At 41.3% G+C, this 16,505-nt stretch overlaps 1 protein-coding gene across 1 annotated transcript in view; it reads left to right on the top strand.

The window, feature by feature from the left end:
• The window catches only part of PLCH1 (phospholipase C eta 1), a 129,369-nt gene that overhangs the window by 93,191 nt on the left and 19,673 nt on the right, over positions 1 to 16,505 (top strand). The window contains exons 11-17 of the mRNA XM_044432751.1: positions 1,687 to 1,848; positions 5,284 to 5,352; positions 9,584 to 9,678; positions 10,246 to 10,343; positions 11,963 to 12,142; positions 13,483 to 13,590; positions 16,206 to 16,330. Of these exons, the coding sequence (XP_044288686.1) occupies positions 1,687 to 1,848; positions 5,284 to 5,352; positions 9,584 to 9,678; positions 10,246 to 10,343; positions 11,963 to 12,142; positions 13,483 to 13,590; positions 16,206 to 16,330 (837 nt within the window). The remainder of the gene's footprint in view (positions 1 to 1,686; positions 1,849 to 5,283; positions 5,353 to 9,583; positions 9,679 to 10,245; positions 10,344 to 11,962; positions 12,143 to 13,482; positions 13,591 to 16,205; positions 16,331 to 16,505) is intronic.

The following is a 16,505-nucleotide window of genomic DNA, read 5'->3' as shown; positions in this document are numbered from 1 at the left end:
TTTGTTGTGCTCAGTGGCAAAGCAACACAGCTGATCCATTATGAACAGATGTTCTGCTCTAGCCCAGAGGAAGTCATACTTGGCTGACTCAAAATACTTCCATATCAGTCGATATATATGTAGTCTGGTGCAAAGTTAATCGACCTAGGAATTGGCAAGAGCAGAGGCAACTTCATTGAGTGTAGGTGTGCATGTGAATTTGGTTTTTAGATGCCCACCTTACCTACAGTTGAGTTCTTGCCTTTAGAGATACATTTGCAAAATGTTCTCGTTGTTTTCCTCCTTAGTCATTTGCATCATCTGCTGGGATATTAACATTTTCCAGAAAGGCTTGGGAATTGCTTGGTTGCTTAGATATTACAGGATCCCATCAGATTTGGGGTTGAGAAAGCAGATGCTCATATTACTTTCTGTCTTTTTAAAAAAAGATTCTTATCACAAGGTACTGCAAAATGTCAGAAACTTCTCTTAGTCTTGTCTGACTTTTATGCATAAATTATGCAGTGACCCATCTGCTGAAGCAAGTGTGTGAGGAATACTCCTCCTCCCCAGTGATGAAGGTCGGGATAGTATACAACAGTCTCAGCCCTTGTGGACTGAGGAGTTGCTTCAAGAAGAGACATGGTTTGGCTCTGGGTGCACAAATCGCAAGGCAGATCAAATGCAAGCATGCAGGGACCCAAGATGTGACGGTCCTCCCACTACATGAAAACATTTTACTTTCCTTGGTAAAGCCCACAGTGGTAGGTTGAATCCAGCAGGGACATGAGTATTCATAGTTTGCAGCTCCTTCTCTTCCCATCCCATCCCACTTTCATTCTGCACAGTGAAAGTAGCACTAGAATGTCAAAAGGGACCCTCTGGCGGGATGCTAACTAGTCATTCCAAACAGAACGCTACTGAATATTGCAGGCTAACATACATCCTTTTGCACTGTGCATTCTTCCACTATCTGGTGTTTTCTAGAACTGTTGGACTATAACTCCCAGCATGCCCCAGGGAATTGCAGTCCAGTACATCTGGAAGGCACTTGGATGGGGAAGGCTGACGTGCACAAAACACTAGCAGGCTGGATGCATGCATGCCTTGTGCGACCCTTGTGACATTTTAATTCATCCCCGTGGTTCCCAACCAGAAATGGCACTTTGTTCATCAGAGGCAGCTAAGGAAAAGCCCTGCAGGACCTCTCGTGTGCTTCCTTCTATGTCCTGTGGAGTGAAGCCACTCTGTGGCAGCTTTTCCATGGTTAGTTCTCCAGCACATGCACAGCTAATCCAAGTTCCCATTTTTTCCAAACAGTGGTATGAACTAGGCTGTTGCTCAGACGTTAAGTGTACAGAATTCTCACCCCAATCTGTTGAGCCCTTCATGGTTTTGGCTGTATCATATGAGAAGGTAGACCTTGACCCAGTGCTTTACCTGAGGTAGTTATCATAGAAATGTCAGGGAAAGGAAGAGTCTTTCAGGGAAAATATTACTGGCTTGGTTTGCTCCTTCAGGAGTTCTAAAGGGGAAAACATAGTATAAAAATGTAACCTCAGGAGGTAGTTTCTTACACTAACCCACTTCTACTTCAACTGAACATGTACGGAGAATAGGGTGCTTGGGTGGAAATGTCTATCCAGGTTTATGTGCTTAAAAAAAGTCACTCAGGAATTTGCATTGGGGTTTACTGATTTCTTTCAGAGTAATGGCACAACGGAGCACCAGATGGAATCTTTTATAAGGAAGAAACTTGAATCCTTGTTGAAAGAGTCTCAGATCAGGGACAAAGAAGACCCTGACTGCTTCACTGTGAGGGCGCTTTTAAAAGCAACACACGAGGGCTTAAATGTAAACTTCAAGCAGGTATGAATCCCCACCCCACCTCATCCCACTGGGTATTTCTGTCTCTAGCATTGTTGAGGTGGAATTAATGTTAGTTGAAAGCTTGCCATGGAGAAGAAATAGCATTATTTCATTTTATAGAAGAAATGCATTGGGATGCAATGTGCAAAAGTCCTTTTAAGAAAAGCTTCTTTGAAAGGAAGTTCCCACTGCAGCCCTCCTCAAATCTATCCACGAAGACCGCCTGGGTCAGCAAGAGTTGAACCATTTCAATTCATTCTTGAGCTCCTCTTCTGAGGCAGGTTTCCCAACATGATGTGTTGTGCTGCAGTTCCTGCAAGGTATTGTGATTGATGCCAACTTTGATGACGTTAAAACAGGATCAAGAGAGAGTGAATGATCTCATGTCCTCCTTGTAGGCTTCCTGAAAGCATCTTCACTGGGAAGACAGGATGCTGGAATGGACGGGCTTTTGGTCTGACTCAGCAGAGCCCATCTTCATGTTCCTAAAATGCTTCATGTTGCTTTCTTCTAGGGATTCAAGCTCTTTGGACCATGGACACATTTTTGACTGCTGTAAGGGGGCTTGTCACAAGAATGTTAGGAGTGCACCCCTATCCATGTTTGTGCCTGTTCATGAAAGTGCACCATAGGTTACCCTGGCCAGTGTTAGTCCTACTTAGGGAGAACCATTGAAATTAACAAAAACATATATTAGTTACCTAGAAGCCGCTATTTTTAATAGACCAACTGTAAGGAGGACCAGTAAAGGATCCAACCATGTGTTTGTGTGTGTGTTACCCACTCTGATTTCTCTATTTCTCATGCTGGTTCTTTTCTCATCTCTTGCTATTGTTCCTTTCTTCCTCTCTTGCTAATATACTCCTCCCTCCCTCCCTCCCTCCTCTCTGGCTCCTTTATATTTACAGAAAAATATGTTCATTCAACAGTTCCTGATCAGGGTGAGATGTCAACCTAGTAAGACTCCTGGGGTCTTGTATTCCTTTCTTCTTCCTTTTTTCAAATTTAAAATACATGTAGTCCACTTTTATACACAATCGAGCCATCAGGGCATGCTATTCAAAACAATTAGGCACAGGATCTTAATCCTGTGTAAAACAAAAGAAAGTTCCTTCCAATAGAGATGAGCAAAGAAAAGGAAGGAAAATGCTTGGAAATGTATCAGTAATCAAATGCTTTAACAAATGAAACCTTTCACTTGGTGCTGGCAAGGTAACAATCTTAGCCTTTTGCCGAAGATACTCTGCCATTGGGAAGCCACCACCACCAAAAAGGCACTCACTTCACCTTTGCAGCACTCACTTAACCTTTGAACACAGCAGCATCTCAATGAGTGCTTCCAAGGAATGGCAAGTTTCTTCACTGTGTGGGGGTCAAAGTCTAATCAACATTGAAATAACATGTACTTGAGCTCCTGATATATCCCAAGAAAAAATGCAGGTTTTCACTTGAGGAATCAGCTGTGTGCTAAATGAGGTTGGAATGTCTCCTCTGTAAGCAAGATTTGTTCATACGCAGTCAGTCGCCCATACAATCCCACAGGACATTTTTGCTTTCTTGTGAGTAGAGCCTTCTTTCACAGGTGCTTGTGCCCAAGAGAGGCTAGTCCTTTTCCAGACACCTGTCTTGACTTTGGACGCATAGAACCATGTTAGACATTCCAAATCAATTGTATGTGACACAAGTTGCATGAGTCACAAGTGCTTTTCCCGTTCTTCTTGTGATGCGTCAAGGCTGGCTTTCACTGTGCAATTGCATCCCTTGCTCTCTTCCTCCAGTCAGTCTATTCATGACATTTCAGTATTGCCTTATCTGTTAAAAGCTGTCAAGCCCGTGCAGTAAAATGGTAAACCCTTAATCAATAATAAAAAATTGAACAAGGTGTTGATGTCTTTATTAGAATAGGAATTAAAACTGCACATTTTGGAAGATGAGAATCAAAAGGTGAGACTTGCTAAAGGCCAAGGATAGCTCTTAGGGAAATGCATTCCAATTTTGGGGGCAGCGCAGGACAGAGTCCCAGGTGTCCCTCACAGATGGTCTGCATTTTTCCCCTGGAGAACACCCATCGAGAGAGAGAGATTTCCTAGCATAAAACCTGCCCCTGGAATTAGAGATAAATATCTGGAAATACTGACTAGAGTTTGTCAAGCTTGAATAAGTCCAGAAAAGAAGAGGGGGTGGGGAATTGTTTCTTGTTCTTCACAAAAAGCTAATGGAAAAAACATTTCTGCCACAGGCCACATTTTATGTAACTGGAAGGACTTGCTCTGTGAATAGCTGAGGGAATGTATTTCAGTGCCTTTTTCAGCTCTTCAGAGAGATGAAAGAATGTGATTTTCTGACAGCTACACTGGATCCTGCCACATATCATCAAACTGATGACCCCTGGGATTATTCTTACAGGGAATCTCAGGTCACCCAGCAAATGTCACATCTCTCCCCCCCCCCCCCACCCTGATTCCCCATTTATCTAGGAATTTCAGAACTGTGACAGTTGAAATGTTTTCCATTTTGGAGAGCATGCTCCTCAGTTCTCCCACCTGCTTACTGAGGAATTTTCCTGTAGGTAGTTCAGAAGTATGATATGCAAATAATTTGATTAATGGGATCACACACATAGCTAAATACTGCTGAATATTGTAGTATGATATATGCTCAATTAAGAAGTAAGATGTGATTTTTGTAGATGGGACAAACCCAAGCACCCTCATGAAATGCTTTTTTCCTTGCCCTGTCCTCCAAAATCTTAAGCATGTACAATAAACAGGTAGTTGGGAACTTAATATAATCCAATACCTACCAGAATAATACCTTAAAACAATAACTTTCCTATAGGGATGAGTAATAATTTAACTGAGCTTCATAACTTCCAGCTCTGAATCTTTTGTAACTGTTGGGATTAGTTGTCTCTGTGCAAAAAGGATAGACCCCAAAGGATTAGGAAACAGCCTTACACAGAGTCAGGTGGTTGGTCCATGTACCCCAATAGTGCCAAATAATTGTGGGCCATTTTAGAAGTAGAATTTCACAAGCCGCCTGGCATGCACTTCAGTGACCTGCTCTTAGTGCAAGGCTAGCAAATCAAAATCCAGGGGGCAAATTATAGAAATCCTTCAGATTTTCATCCCCCTGTCAGATTCCTTACGTGGCCCTAGATAAATAAAAGGCCTTCATTTGGCATGTAAAATGCATCAAACTGGGCTTTGGGCAATCAGTGCTGTGCAGGGTGGGGGTGGGGGAATTTCCAGACTTGGGATTACCACTGCAGAAGGTTCCTTCCCTGGGAGCTGCCTGTCTGACATCTGGAGGCAGGAAAAGGTCCTCCGATAATTATTTCAGCAGATGGGCAGGTCCATGTGAGAGCAAGCACAATGCGTGCATTTACTCAACGCTATCCCTGAGGTAGATTCACGTCTCATTTTGTTTCTGCAGAACTCGGATCTGAAAGATACCAGCAAGAAATCTCACAGTAAACTAATGAGCAACTTTGGTAAACATAAGGTAAATGTTTGACTATGTATATTTGCATATTTTAGTATATAATCAACCCAAGCACAGATGGAAAGTTTTTGGAAACCTTCAACTTCAAAGAATGCTTGTTTCACCTTTCGGTCCATGGTGTGAAAACTATGCATATCAATGTTACCTGAAGATTAATTCAATAATCAGTTAGTTGCCCCTCATTTTTCTGTGAGTTAGGGATTCTGTGAGTAACTCTTTTTTTCTCATTGGGATAACTGGTCCCCCCAATATACTACAATACTAAGCAGTCTGTGGACTGGCCAAATACATAAAGACCTTTCTCATCCCCATTGTTCAGATGAATTAAATATGTACCATTATTGTAGATAAGTACTCATAGATCTGATTGGTATATGGATGGCATGCTCTCCAGTTTGTCCGTGTTTTCCTTAAATGGGGCACCAAGAACTCAGTATTAAAGACACAGATTGATAAGCACAGAGAAAAGCATGATGATACTTCTCATGGTCTGGATGCTATGCCCCCATTAATGTAGCCTAAGCCTCAGCTGGATGGAGAAGAAGGTCTTGGATCCCACATTCTAGTGGAGGATGGGGTTGATGGCAAAAGGGGTGGAATCAAAAACTCATCAACCCTTTTCAACATATTTTTGCTTAAAGTGCTTACTGATGTTAACTAAGCTTTAGGAGGGGCATTTTAACCTTTAGGATGGAGGGAACCTGCATAAAAGTTTGGCAAAGAGGGTGGGACCTTCTGGGGAACTTAGGAGGTTTGGATTGTCTTGTAGTTTGGCACCCCGCCATACAGAAGTCTAAGCCCGTCTGAGCTTCCCTAATCAAGACTGGGGTACATTTATTTATTTATTTAGAGTTTTTGTATGCCGTCCCATCGCTTAACACCTCGGGATGGCTTACATAAATAAACAAATATAATACAAAAAATACAGATTATACAGATTAAAATCCCAATTCATTCTGGCTGCAAATTAAAACCTATAGTTAATATTAAACATTATTAAAATATTGTTTAAATAAAAAGGTCTTATCCTGGTGCCGAAAAACAAATAACGACGGCGCCAGGCGGACCTCTCTGGGGAGCGCATTTGATAGATGGGGCGCCACCTCAGAGAAAGCATGTTGGAAGCAGGTTAATAAACATACAATGTCAAACTGTACAGGGTCAAAGAAGACCTTTGACTCAGACATTAGACAAAATGTTGTGTGTGAACCCACCTAGTTTCCTTTGAATATACGCAGCTGGGATATTCTTACCTCTCAGTAGTACCACAGTGCAAACACAGTTGAAGCTGACTTAAACCGTGTCGAGTAAGCAGTTATTCAAAAGTGGTTTCCCAGTCACAGTAATACACTTAACTGTGCAAACATGAGTGCTAGGATATGTTAAACTACGGAAGTCGAATGGAAAATATTTACTTACATACTTCACCATAAAAGCTTGCAAACAAACAAACTACAAAACTAAACTTCAACTGCAGACAAAATCAATGAGTTATTTTGTCCATTCAATCCCTGGATGAATTCTATTTTTGGTAATTCTCATGTTTGTTAATTCTCCACACATTGATAAGAGAAGAACTGCCATATAATAGGTTGCTTATTTTAAAAATCAGCCTCTGAGGAACATAAAATTACTGACTACTTTGAAGAGAGTAAAGCATTTCAGTAATGTAATAATTTCACTGAATTAGCCTAATTAGACTTGCTCCATTTTCTTCATATCTCTATGAAAAAATATAATAAATGTTATCCTTAATGACCCTTGCAGAAAGCATTTGAAGAGGCTTTAATAAAAAGAGAAGCCTTTAATACTTTGGTTTTGTTAGCTTGTGGCAATAGAGATGTTTAGTGATGATTTACTAGAAATTACATGTGTACATATTACAGTACTTGATGTTTAGGCTTTTTAAAAGTCTGCTGTGGATTTAAATGAAAATCACAAAATGACAAAAGAACATAAATGTGTTCATATATATGTGAAGGTTTTCAGCATATGCCTTAACAAATGCAGGCATGGTTCAAATGTGGCATTTTGCTGGATTTTCACAGAGCCAACTGTGGTCTTCTTGCACCTGAGTAATAAGTGTTCCTTGACCATCCCATGTATTTGAGTGAATTCTTGACAATAATAACTGATAATGAAAGATGATGATGGCATTTATTTTATTTATTTATTAAAACATTTTTATGCCGCCCCATTCACCGAAGCCTCGGGGCGGCTTACAACAATAAATTAGGTCCATATAAATAACATTAGAATACATTAAAATAAAATACATTAGAATAAAATAAGCCGCCCTGGCCAGATAAAATTCAATAGTATTAACATTTAAAATGCTGCTTAAATAAAAAGGTCTTCGCCTGGCGCTGAAAAATAAATAACGACGGCGCCAGGCGGACCTCTCTGGGGAGCGCATCTTGTCTAAGCTGCAAAAAGGGATGGTGGGGGGAGAGAAAGAGATGTCTTGGTTGTTGTGTGTGTTCCCTTACTGCTTCTCTATCTCTTTTGTTTTAACACAGTAGTGCAACAACAAGCATAAAAGCATTCAGGCAACCCCTGATAAAATTTGAGGGTGATGGGGCTATACAGGATTTCTAGTGACTGTGATACTAGGTTTCCGCATACTAAATAACACCTTATAATTAAATTAGACAAAATATGCACCTCCTTGCTTGCTTTGTATATTTTATTTGGCTTCATATTCTATTCCTCTTTGTTCGTGGCTTACCTGAGGTTCCTGGCACTTTCCAACACCTTTGTCCACACCCACTTAGTTCCCAGAGTGCTGCAGCGTCAAGGGTCTCAAGCCATCTGTATAGGCTTCGGAGTCAAGCTTTCCTTGGCACAGGATCTTTACTGTTGTTACACTGCAGAATATACCCAGCCCTTCCTAGTGAGTCCTTTGAACCATTTGGTGCAGTTGCTATCAAGAGCATGGGTACCTCACAAGTGGTACCTGCAACAGAGCTGTTGTTCAGGGTGCTCCTTATTCAATCGTACCCTTTTTCAGGATGTTCCAACCTGGGCGGCAGTTTCCTCCATGGTTAAGCAGCCTTCTGGCCCACTAAGCATGCGCAGTCCTCCTTGAATTGTTTTGATCTTCTCTTCCAAAGCCTGGGTTTTTTTACAGGAAGCTTTTTACAAGTCTCGGGGTTTCCTGGAAGCCTGCTAATTCCTGGTGTGCACCAGTTGCTGGGAAATGTGGACAGGAGGGCGCTGTTGTACCTATACCTGCCTGTGGGATCCTGTGGGCGGCTGGTTGGCTACTATAGGAACAAAATGCTGGATGAGAGGCACCATTCGTCTGAGCCAACACAGCTCTCTTTATGTTCTTATAGTCTTACTTCTCTCACGTGTCTCTCTCTCGTGTGAATGGTGCTGTCTTAGCTGCGTCAGGATCCGCACTCTGAGAAGGAGGTTGCTAGCAGATGATACACTGGGCCTCTGCAAGAGTAGTGGAACTTAAAGTAACATGCAGAAAATGGCATTCACATCAGGGATTTTACTTTTGCTAATGACAGTAAGGAAGCACAGTCAAGTCCCAGGAAACTGGCAAACCCATCCTATTGAACAAGAATAAATATGAGCATACAAAATTCTAGGCTGAATTTTTTTTTTTAGGTTGAAATTTTTTATTTAAATAAAAACATACTACAAAATTCTAGGGCCCAAAGGAAGTGCATCGTTAGTTTTTCAGGTGAGCTAGCATGCTCCAACTTTGCAAAAATTGAAACCTTAGCATATATATGGATATAAAATATACATGAAGGCAGTTGAGTATTTTATAGAAATCTGATTTTCTGTAAATAGGCTGCTTTTCAAAGACTATTGTCTGATGTTTTATTCACATCTCTTAACTTTGGGCATGCTCCCAGCAAATCTTAAAATTGTTTTATGCACCGGCAGATTCAGTGGGAGTGTTGAGCATATACCAAATTCTCTCCTTTTGCCAGCAGTTCACTTTGGCTGGATTAAACCCTTTGATAGAAAACTGGATATAACATTAGTACTAGGGGTTAGGATATTGTGAACCAAACAATAGCTTGGTGGCAGAACACATAACCTGTCATATCCAGTTAAGATGTCTCTGAGGGAGTGCAGAGGAAAACACTTCCTGAAACCTAAAGAAGTCACTGCTAGCCAAAGGGGACCACAGAAGGATAGATAATTCAATAAAACAGCTTCATAGAGTCCACAATGCCACTAAATCAGATTTTGGCTTCTCAAACAGAAGGCAGCTAAAGCAAGGTCCAAATCTCATAGTGCCTCTGATGATGAAGATTCTCAGCAAAATGGTCCTGCAAAGGAATCTGGACAGTTATACAGGTTAGTAATCACTTCTCCCAACCATTTCACTGTTCTCTGAACTGTCTTGTAAGGAACATTTTATTATTTTCTGGAATGTAAGCAGCAATTATTTATTTAGAATGAATCACAGCAGGATGGTGACAGGGCACATTTTAGATGAAAACAAGCCAAACAAGTAACACTGTCTAAATTCATAAGTAAAAACATATGAATGTTGCAGATAGAAATGTTGCTTTTCAGAAGTTTCTTGCACACCTTACTTTGCCGTTGATTTTTGTCTAGATGCTGCTGTTTTTATTAGATGTGAATAGATGGCATGTATATATGAAAGAAAGAAGGGGAAAACAGGATTAAAAATAAATGAGTAGGACTCTTTGAAACTGTTGCATCTCCTAGCAAACCTGTTTCTTTTCCCCATTTTTTTGTCCTTTGAACCCACCCAGTCAAGTGATGTCTGTAGTTTCAGAAAAGATTCATATGTTGTCAATGCATTTTTTCTGGGTTTAGTTAGAGCAGGCATAGCATGAGAGAGAAGTCCACAGTTTACATTTAGGAACATTTTCTCTTCTCAATAATAATTAACAGGTTGGGCCGGAGGAGAAAAACAATGAAGCTGTGCCGCGAACTTTCGGATTTAGTGGTGTACACAAATTCAGTGGCAGCTCAAGACATTCTTGATGATGGTAAGGTTGTGGGTAAATACTTTAGCCTATCCTTTCCTGGTATAGAATACAGATCCATTCTTGTAAAAACAATGTGCATACACACCTGGGAATGTTTCGAGCAGTGCTGGCATGAATGTGAATATTTTGGAATTTGAGCAATGCTGTTGCACACGACTCATTCATGCCTCCATTCAAGCAGTTTTGGCTTGGACAGGAGATGTTTCCAGTGTTCATTACCCAGGGACTACTATCCAGAATTCACTTCCTATGATACATTTCTTCTGAAGTCCAAGAAGATAACAATGAAATCTCAGTGTGCCAGCTCTTGGTTATGTGGATCACCATCCACAGTTACTCCTTGGGGAGAAGCTTTCATTAGAGTCCCTGTTTATATATTAGAGTGCCTCGTGGCAAGTCAGTCGGGGGAGAAGCGTCAAAGGTACTTGCAGGCTTGCGATTCAGTCTAGTAATACAAGGAGAAGCACTTCCCCCCTTACCTAAATTGACATATGTAAATGTACTTAAGTTGTAGAATTATTTCAGCTGGTCAAAGAATCCACAGCTTCTCTTAGTGTACAAATGGACAATCCGGGATAGAAATGATAAACCTTATTAAACTATAGGCTTCATGGAGTGTTGTGATAGAGACCATCTATCTTGCTGAATGTGCCTTCAGTAGCATTTTCACATCCCTTCTGTATTCCCTACGATCCCCTTAATATGTATTGACACCCAGGGAACTCTTCTGAATATAATGCTATGCAAATAAGAGTGCCTGAGTTTCTCACATTTGCTCCTCATTTGAATAGCTGCAGACATATTCCATTTCAGTTTTTGTGGGGTGCACTGTAGTGTCTGAGAAACAGTGATTATACTGAACATAAGTTTTGTTTGACATGCAGTTCTAGCTGTGGCTTTAAAATGGGAATATGAATATGCATATTAAAATTTATGCGTTTCAAAGCCCATCTTTTTGGGGTGCAGCCAGTGTTTGCTGTATTAATTTATTGCATTATAGCAGTACTGAGTATCAAAACTGGGAGGTTGCCGTGTTGCCTTGACACTGGCCTGTAGCACTTCCTCCTCCTTCTATTCAGGCAAAAATAGGATTCATTTACCCTTGATGATAGCACTGCACAAACACTTGATTGATTGATTGATTGATTTCATTTTTGTACCACTCAATAGTTGAATCTCTCTGGATGTTTAACCAAAGTCACATCTGATTGGCTATGTGTGGCTGAGATCAGATCATGCAGAAAGTTTTTCAGGTTAAGTGGTGCTGAAGCAGCAGATTAGAGCAATGAATAGCTGTGAAAAAATGCAGGTTAGAGTGGATGGTAAAGTTTGGGGGTGGGTCTTTTGGCTACTCAGAATTGGATTTCATTCCAAAACTTATTCTCAGGTGAAAATTTTGTGTACTGCTCATTTTAACATCACTTTATTATTCCATTTTTAGCTGAGGAAAAGCCTTTATTGATATAATGTATTTAGTGTTTTCTCTCTCTTTCAAGGAAACAATTTGCATGTGTCTGTCAATAACTTTTCATTTTAAACTATTGTTCTGCATAAAATCTAAGTACATTGTATATGCTGTATGTACATTTCCTATACATTATTTTCTGCTAAACATTCAGGATCTGTGGGGAATGTGTTATCCTTCAGCGAGACAAGAGCACACCAGGTGGTGCAACAGAAGGCCGAGCAGTTTATGCTTTACAACCAGAAACAGCTCACTCGGATCTATCCATCTGCATACCGGATTGACTCCAGCAACTTCAATCCTCTGCCATACTGGAATGTTGGCTGCCAGCTGGGTGGGTGCTGTAGTGCATATACAAGTTGCATATCAACATATTCTACCTTTTGCCCAATCCAGAGTTTGGTAACTTGGGGCCCTCCAGTTCTACTGGCTACAACTACAGTAGCCCGTGCTGACAGTTGATGGAGCTGCAAGCCAGTATAACTGGAGGGCAGCAAGGTACCTACCCTTACCTTAACTTGTGAACCTGTGGGGTTCCTGTTTAGCTATTTTCACTGCCTGTTTCCGTGTGGCATTGCTCGAGCATTCTTACAGGTACTACTTGCATTGCTGCTGCACTGGATGTTAACTTATTATTATTATTATTATTATTATTATTATTATTATTATTATTACTACATTTCTATGCCGCCCCTTGCCGAAGCCTCGGGGCGGCTTACAACACAATAAAATACATTGAAATACAATAGAACATAATAAATTACCATTAAATACAAAAATACAAAAAATACACTGAGTTGCAAACATAATAATATAAAATTAAAATTATCATTATAAAATAAGTAAATAAATAATATAGGAGGAGAAAAGAGAAGGAAGAAGAAGTTGCCCTGGCCAGATCATATGTTTTAACAATTAAAATGATGTTTAAATAAAAAGGTCTTTACCTGGCGCCGAAAAACCAGTAACGACGGTGCCAGGCGGACCTCTTTGAGGAGTGAATTCCATAGGTTGGGAAAAGCATGTGGACCTGTGATGATGACCTGTGATAGTGGACAGGCTGGGAGGGAAGAGTAAACTGCAAGTTCCAGTGGGCCAGGAGTATGTCGTGGGGCTTTGCAGGAGCAGTTGACTAGCTGGCTGTCTCCTGGAACTGTGAAAATCAAAATGGTCTGCAGTCAGTAGGATTAGCCCTGGGAGCTTCTGGGCTAGACACTCCTGTGTTTCTAATCTTCTACAGAGAAGGTGACCATAGGTGAATTGCTAGGGTGAAGGAGAATTTGGTGGCCTGTCACCTGTTCCATCTAGCTCTTCTGACGAATGCAGGCCATCTGTGGAGCCATGCCCATTATCTTCAGCTTCATATAGAATGCCAGGACTCGCCCTTCATAGGATTCTTATGCAGCTGGGGATGGATGGATGGATGGATGGATGGATGAATGGAGGGAGGGAGGGAGGGAGGGAGGGAGGTGACATTAGTTGTCCTTCTTCCTCCTCCTCCCTTTTACAAGTATATAAAACGTTTACCATGGTTGGTGGGCAAATGTTCCCCCAAGATGTATTACTACTCACACTGGGAGATATGATTTGAAAACAACATGCCTGTCTTCTTCTACATGTTTAGACATAAAATATTAACTTTATGAATAATACAGAAATCTGTTAATTTCACAGTGGCATTAAACTACCAGTCTGATGGACGTGTGATGCAGTTAAATCAGGCAAAGTTCAGGATGAATGGGAACTGTGGATACATCCTGAAACCTCATCAGATGTGTAAAGGTAGTCTTCTGGAATGCATTTAATATCCTACAGCTGCTGTGCATTCATTATTTTATACCAAGAGTCACCAGCAGGATGTGCTATAGTTAATACTTAGAGCAGTGATGGCAAAACTTTTAGAGACCAAGTGCCCAAATTGCAACCCAAAACCGACTTATTTTTGGCAAAGTGCCAACACAGCAATAAAACCTGAAAACTGAGGTATTAGTTTATTAAAAAAAAACATCTCACAGCCAGTCCAAGCAAATATATATATACACACCCTGGCAGCGCACCAACCAGCCATGTGAAGGCTCAGACGAGTTGTGGCTAATGAGTCATGGCTTGTGACATCGCCTGGCGCAGCAACTCCTTTCCGAGCGTGTGGATGGCCCCTATGTGCACTATTATCAGATGCTCGGCTGCTAGGGCGATGCTGGGATGACTTGGCTCATGTGCTGACAGAGAGGGCTCTGTATGCCTGCTGTGGCACACGTGCCATGGGTTCACCACCACTGGCCTAACCCTACCCTGGAGCGCTCCCCTAACCCTAATATAGCGCTAATGTTCCATTGAAAAGGGGGCGGTTTTGAAAAAGCCTTCCTTGAGTAGCTGTTTCTGCAGAGATCAACATTTCTGCCCATTCTAAACACATTCCAACCATGAAAATCATGCCTGTACACCTCGTGATTATAACCCCAACCCTACCCTGGTGCACACCCCTAACCCTAATAGAGGGCGAAAGTTCCAGTGAAAAGGGGGCGACTTTGAAAAAGCCTTCCTTGTGTAATTTTTTTTTCTGCACAGCTCAACATTTCTGCCCCTTCTAAACACATTCCAACCCTAAAAATCATGCCAGGACACCTCATTTTTGTAACCTTAACCCTAGCCTGGTGCACACCCCTAACCCTAATAGAGGGCGAAAGTTCCATGGAAAAGTGGGCCATTTTTAAAAAGCCTTCCTTGAGTAGCTTTTTCTGTGCAGCTCATCATTTCTGCCCATTTTAAGCACACTCCAACCATCTAAATCATGCCTGTACACCTCATTTCTCCTACCCTAACAGTACCCTGGTGCATGCTCCTAACCCTAATAGAGGGTGAAAATTCCAGTGAAAAGGGAGCGATTTTGAAAAAGCCTTCCATGAGTAGCTTTCTCTGAACAGCTCATCATTTCTGCCCATTCTAAACACATTCCAACCATCAAAATAATGCCAGGATACCTTATGTAACCCCAACCCTGCCATGCTGCACTCTTCTAACCCTAATATAGGGATAAATTTCAATTGAAAATAATGCGATTTTGAAAAAGCCTTCCTAGAGTAGCTTTTGCTACACTGCTCATCATTTCTGCCCATTCTAAACACATTCCAACCATCATAATCTTGTCAGGACATCTCGTTTTTCCAACCCTAACCCAGTGAATGCGAACCGTTTAGATACCGTGTGCCCAAACTGCAACCCAAAACCCACGTATTAATTGCAAAGTTCCCGCACTGCAATAAAACCTGAATACTGAGATTTTAGTTTAGAACGAACAACTCACTGCCAGTCCATGTATCCATCTCTCTCTCTCTCTCTCTCTCTCTCTCTCTCTCTCTCTCTCTCTCTCTCTCTCTCTCTCTCTCTCTCTCTCTCTCTCTCTCTCTCTGGCATCTCACTAATCAGCCATGCAAAATCTCAGATGAGTCGCTGCTAAAGAGTTGCAGCTTGTGATGTCATCGCCTGGTGCTGCTACTCCTTTCCGAGCATGCACATGGCCCCTATCTGCGCTGTTATCTGTTGCTGAGCTGCTGGGGCGATGCTGGGGCGACTTGGCTCATGTGCTGGGGGCTCTCCCAGCACATGAGCCAAGTCGCCCCAGATATTAAATATCTCTTGAATTTAAAATGTATACGTGTAACAACCTCCTCCTAGAAAGAAGCAACAATAAGACATTACTAAAACAAACGTTTGAAAGATGCATTAGCTCTACTGTTCTGCTAGCAATTAGTTGAATTACAGAATCCCTTGTTAAAGAGACATTGTAGTGACCAACAGATGCAGAACAAAAGTTTTTGCTGAATGAGGCTCAGTCTAAGATTCACCAGCCCAGCAAACTACAGGATAAGCATTGTGGAGTCTGCTGCAGTTTCCCAAATTCCCAAATGTGCCCATGGGTCCAAGCAGCTGGCAATTCCTCTTTTAGACAGTCATACTAAACATGATGTCATGTCAGTTCTTTGCTAGATCTTCAGGGCAAAGCTGATAAAATCAAAGAAGTTACCCCGGGAAAGTATTGAAGCTCAGGGAATATATAGTTAATATAAAGCATCCAGTAATGGATAACCAGGGCAAATTAAAGAAACAGAACTGCAGAAATAAGATGTGTGTGTTCTTGAAAGCATTTGTGAATTAATAGGAATTTGCTATATGTCTGTAATTCTTGCTAGATTATCAGGCAGTCCCTTAAATACCTGGAATGCTCCGGAGTGAGGAAAGAGATGGGAAGGAGAATGCTGGATGTGGAGTGCTTTTACAGCTAAGCGTCAGCCTTGTTCACTGTGTGATAATTGAATGCATTTCTTGAATGGTGCAGAGGACATGTAGCTGTCTTCATCTAAAGAATTGTACCTCCCCACACTGTTTCCATCCTCTAGGCACATTCAATCCATATTCTGGGGACCCGCTGCCTGCTCTCCCTAAGAAACAACTTATACTCAAAATCATCAGTGGACAGCAGCTCCCGAAACCTCCAGATTCAATGTTAGGAGACAGAGGAGAGGTAAAAGATGTTTCGATGCGGTACAAATGGTTTTTCCATTGATAGTTGACAAAGCTATTGTAATGATGCCTAGATGACATATAAAAGTATGCATGAATTTCCAATTTCCTACATATGAATATGTGCATAGTCAACAATACATTAATAATATGCATGATGAACATCTGAATTTCAT

This window comes from Varanus komodoensis, unplaced genomic scaffold, assembly GCF_004798865.1.
Source record: "Varanus komodoensis strain SLA01 unplaced genomic scaffold, ASM479886v1 scaffold25, whole genome shotgun sequence".
In the NCBI taxonomy this organism is placed as follows: domain Eukaryota; kingdom Metazoa; phylum Chordata; class Lepidosauria; order Squamata; family Varanidae; genus Varanus; species Varanus komodoensis.
Note: the sequence above shows the minus strand (reverse complement) of the source record. Positions and strands in the feature narration are given on the sequence as shown.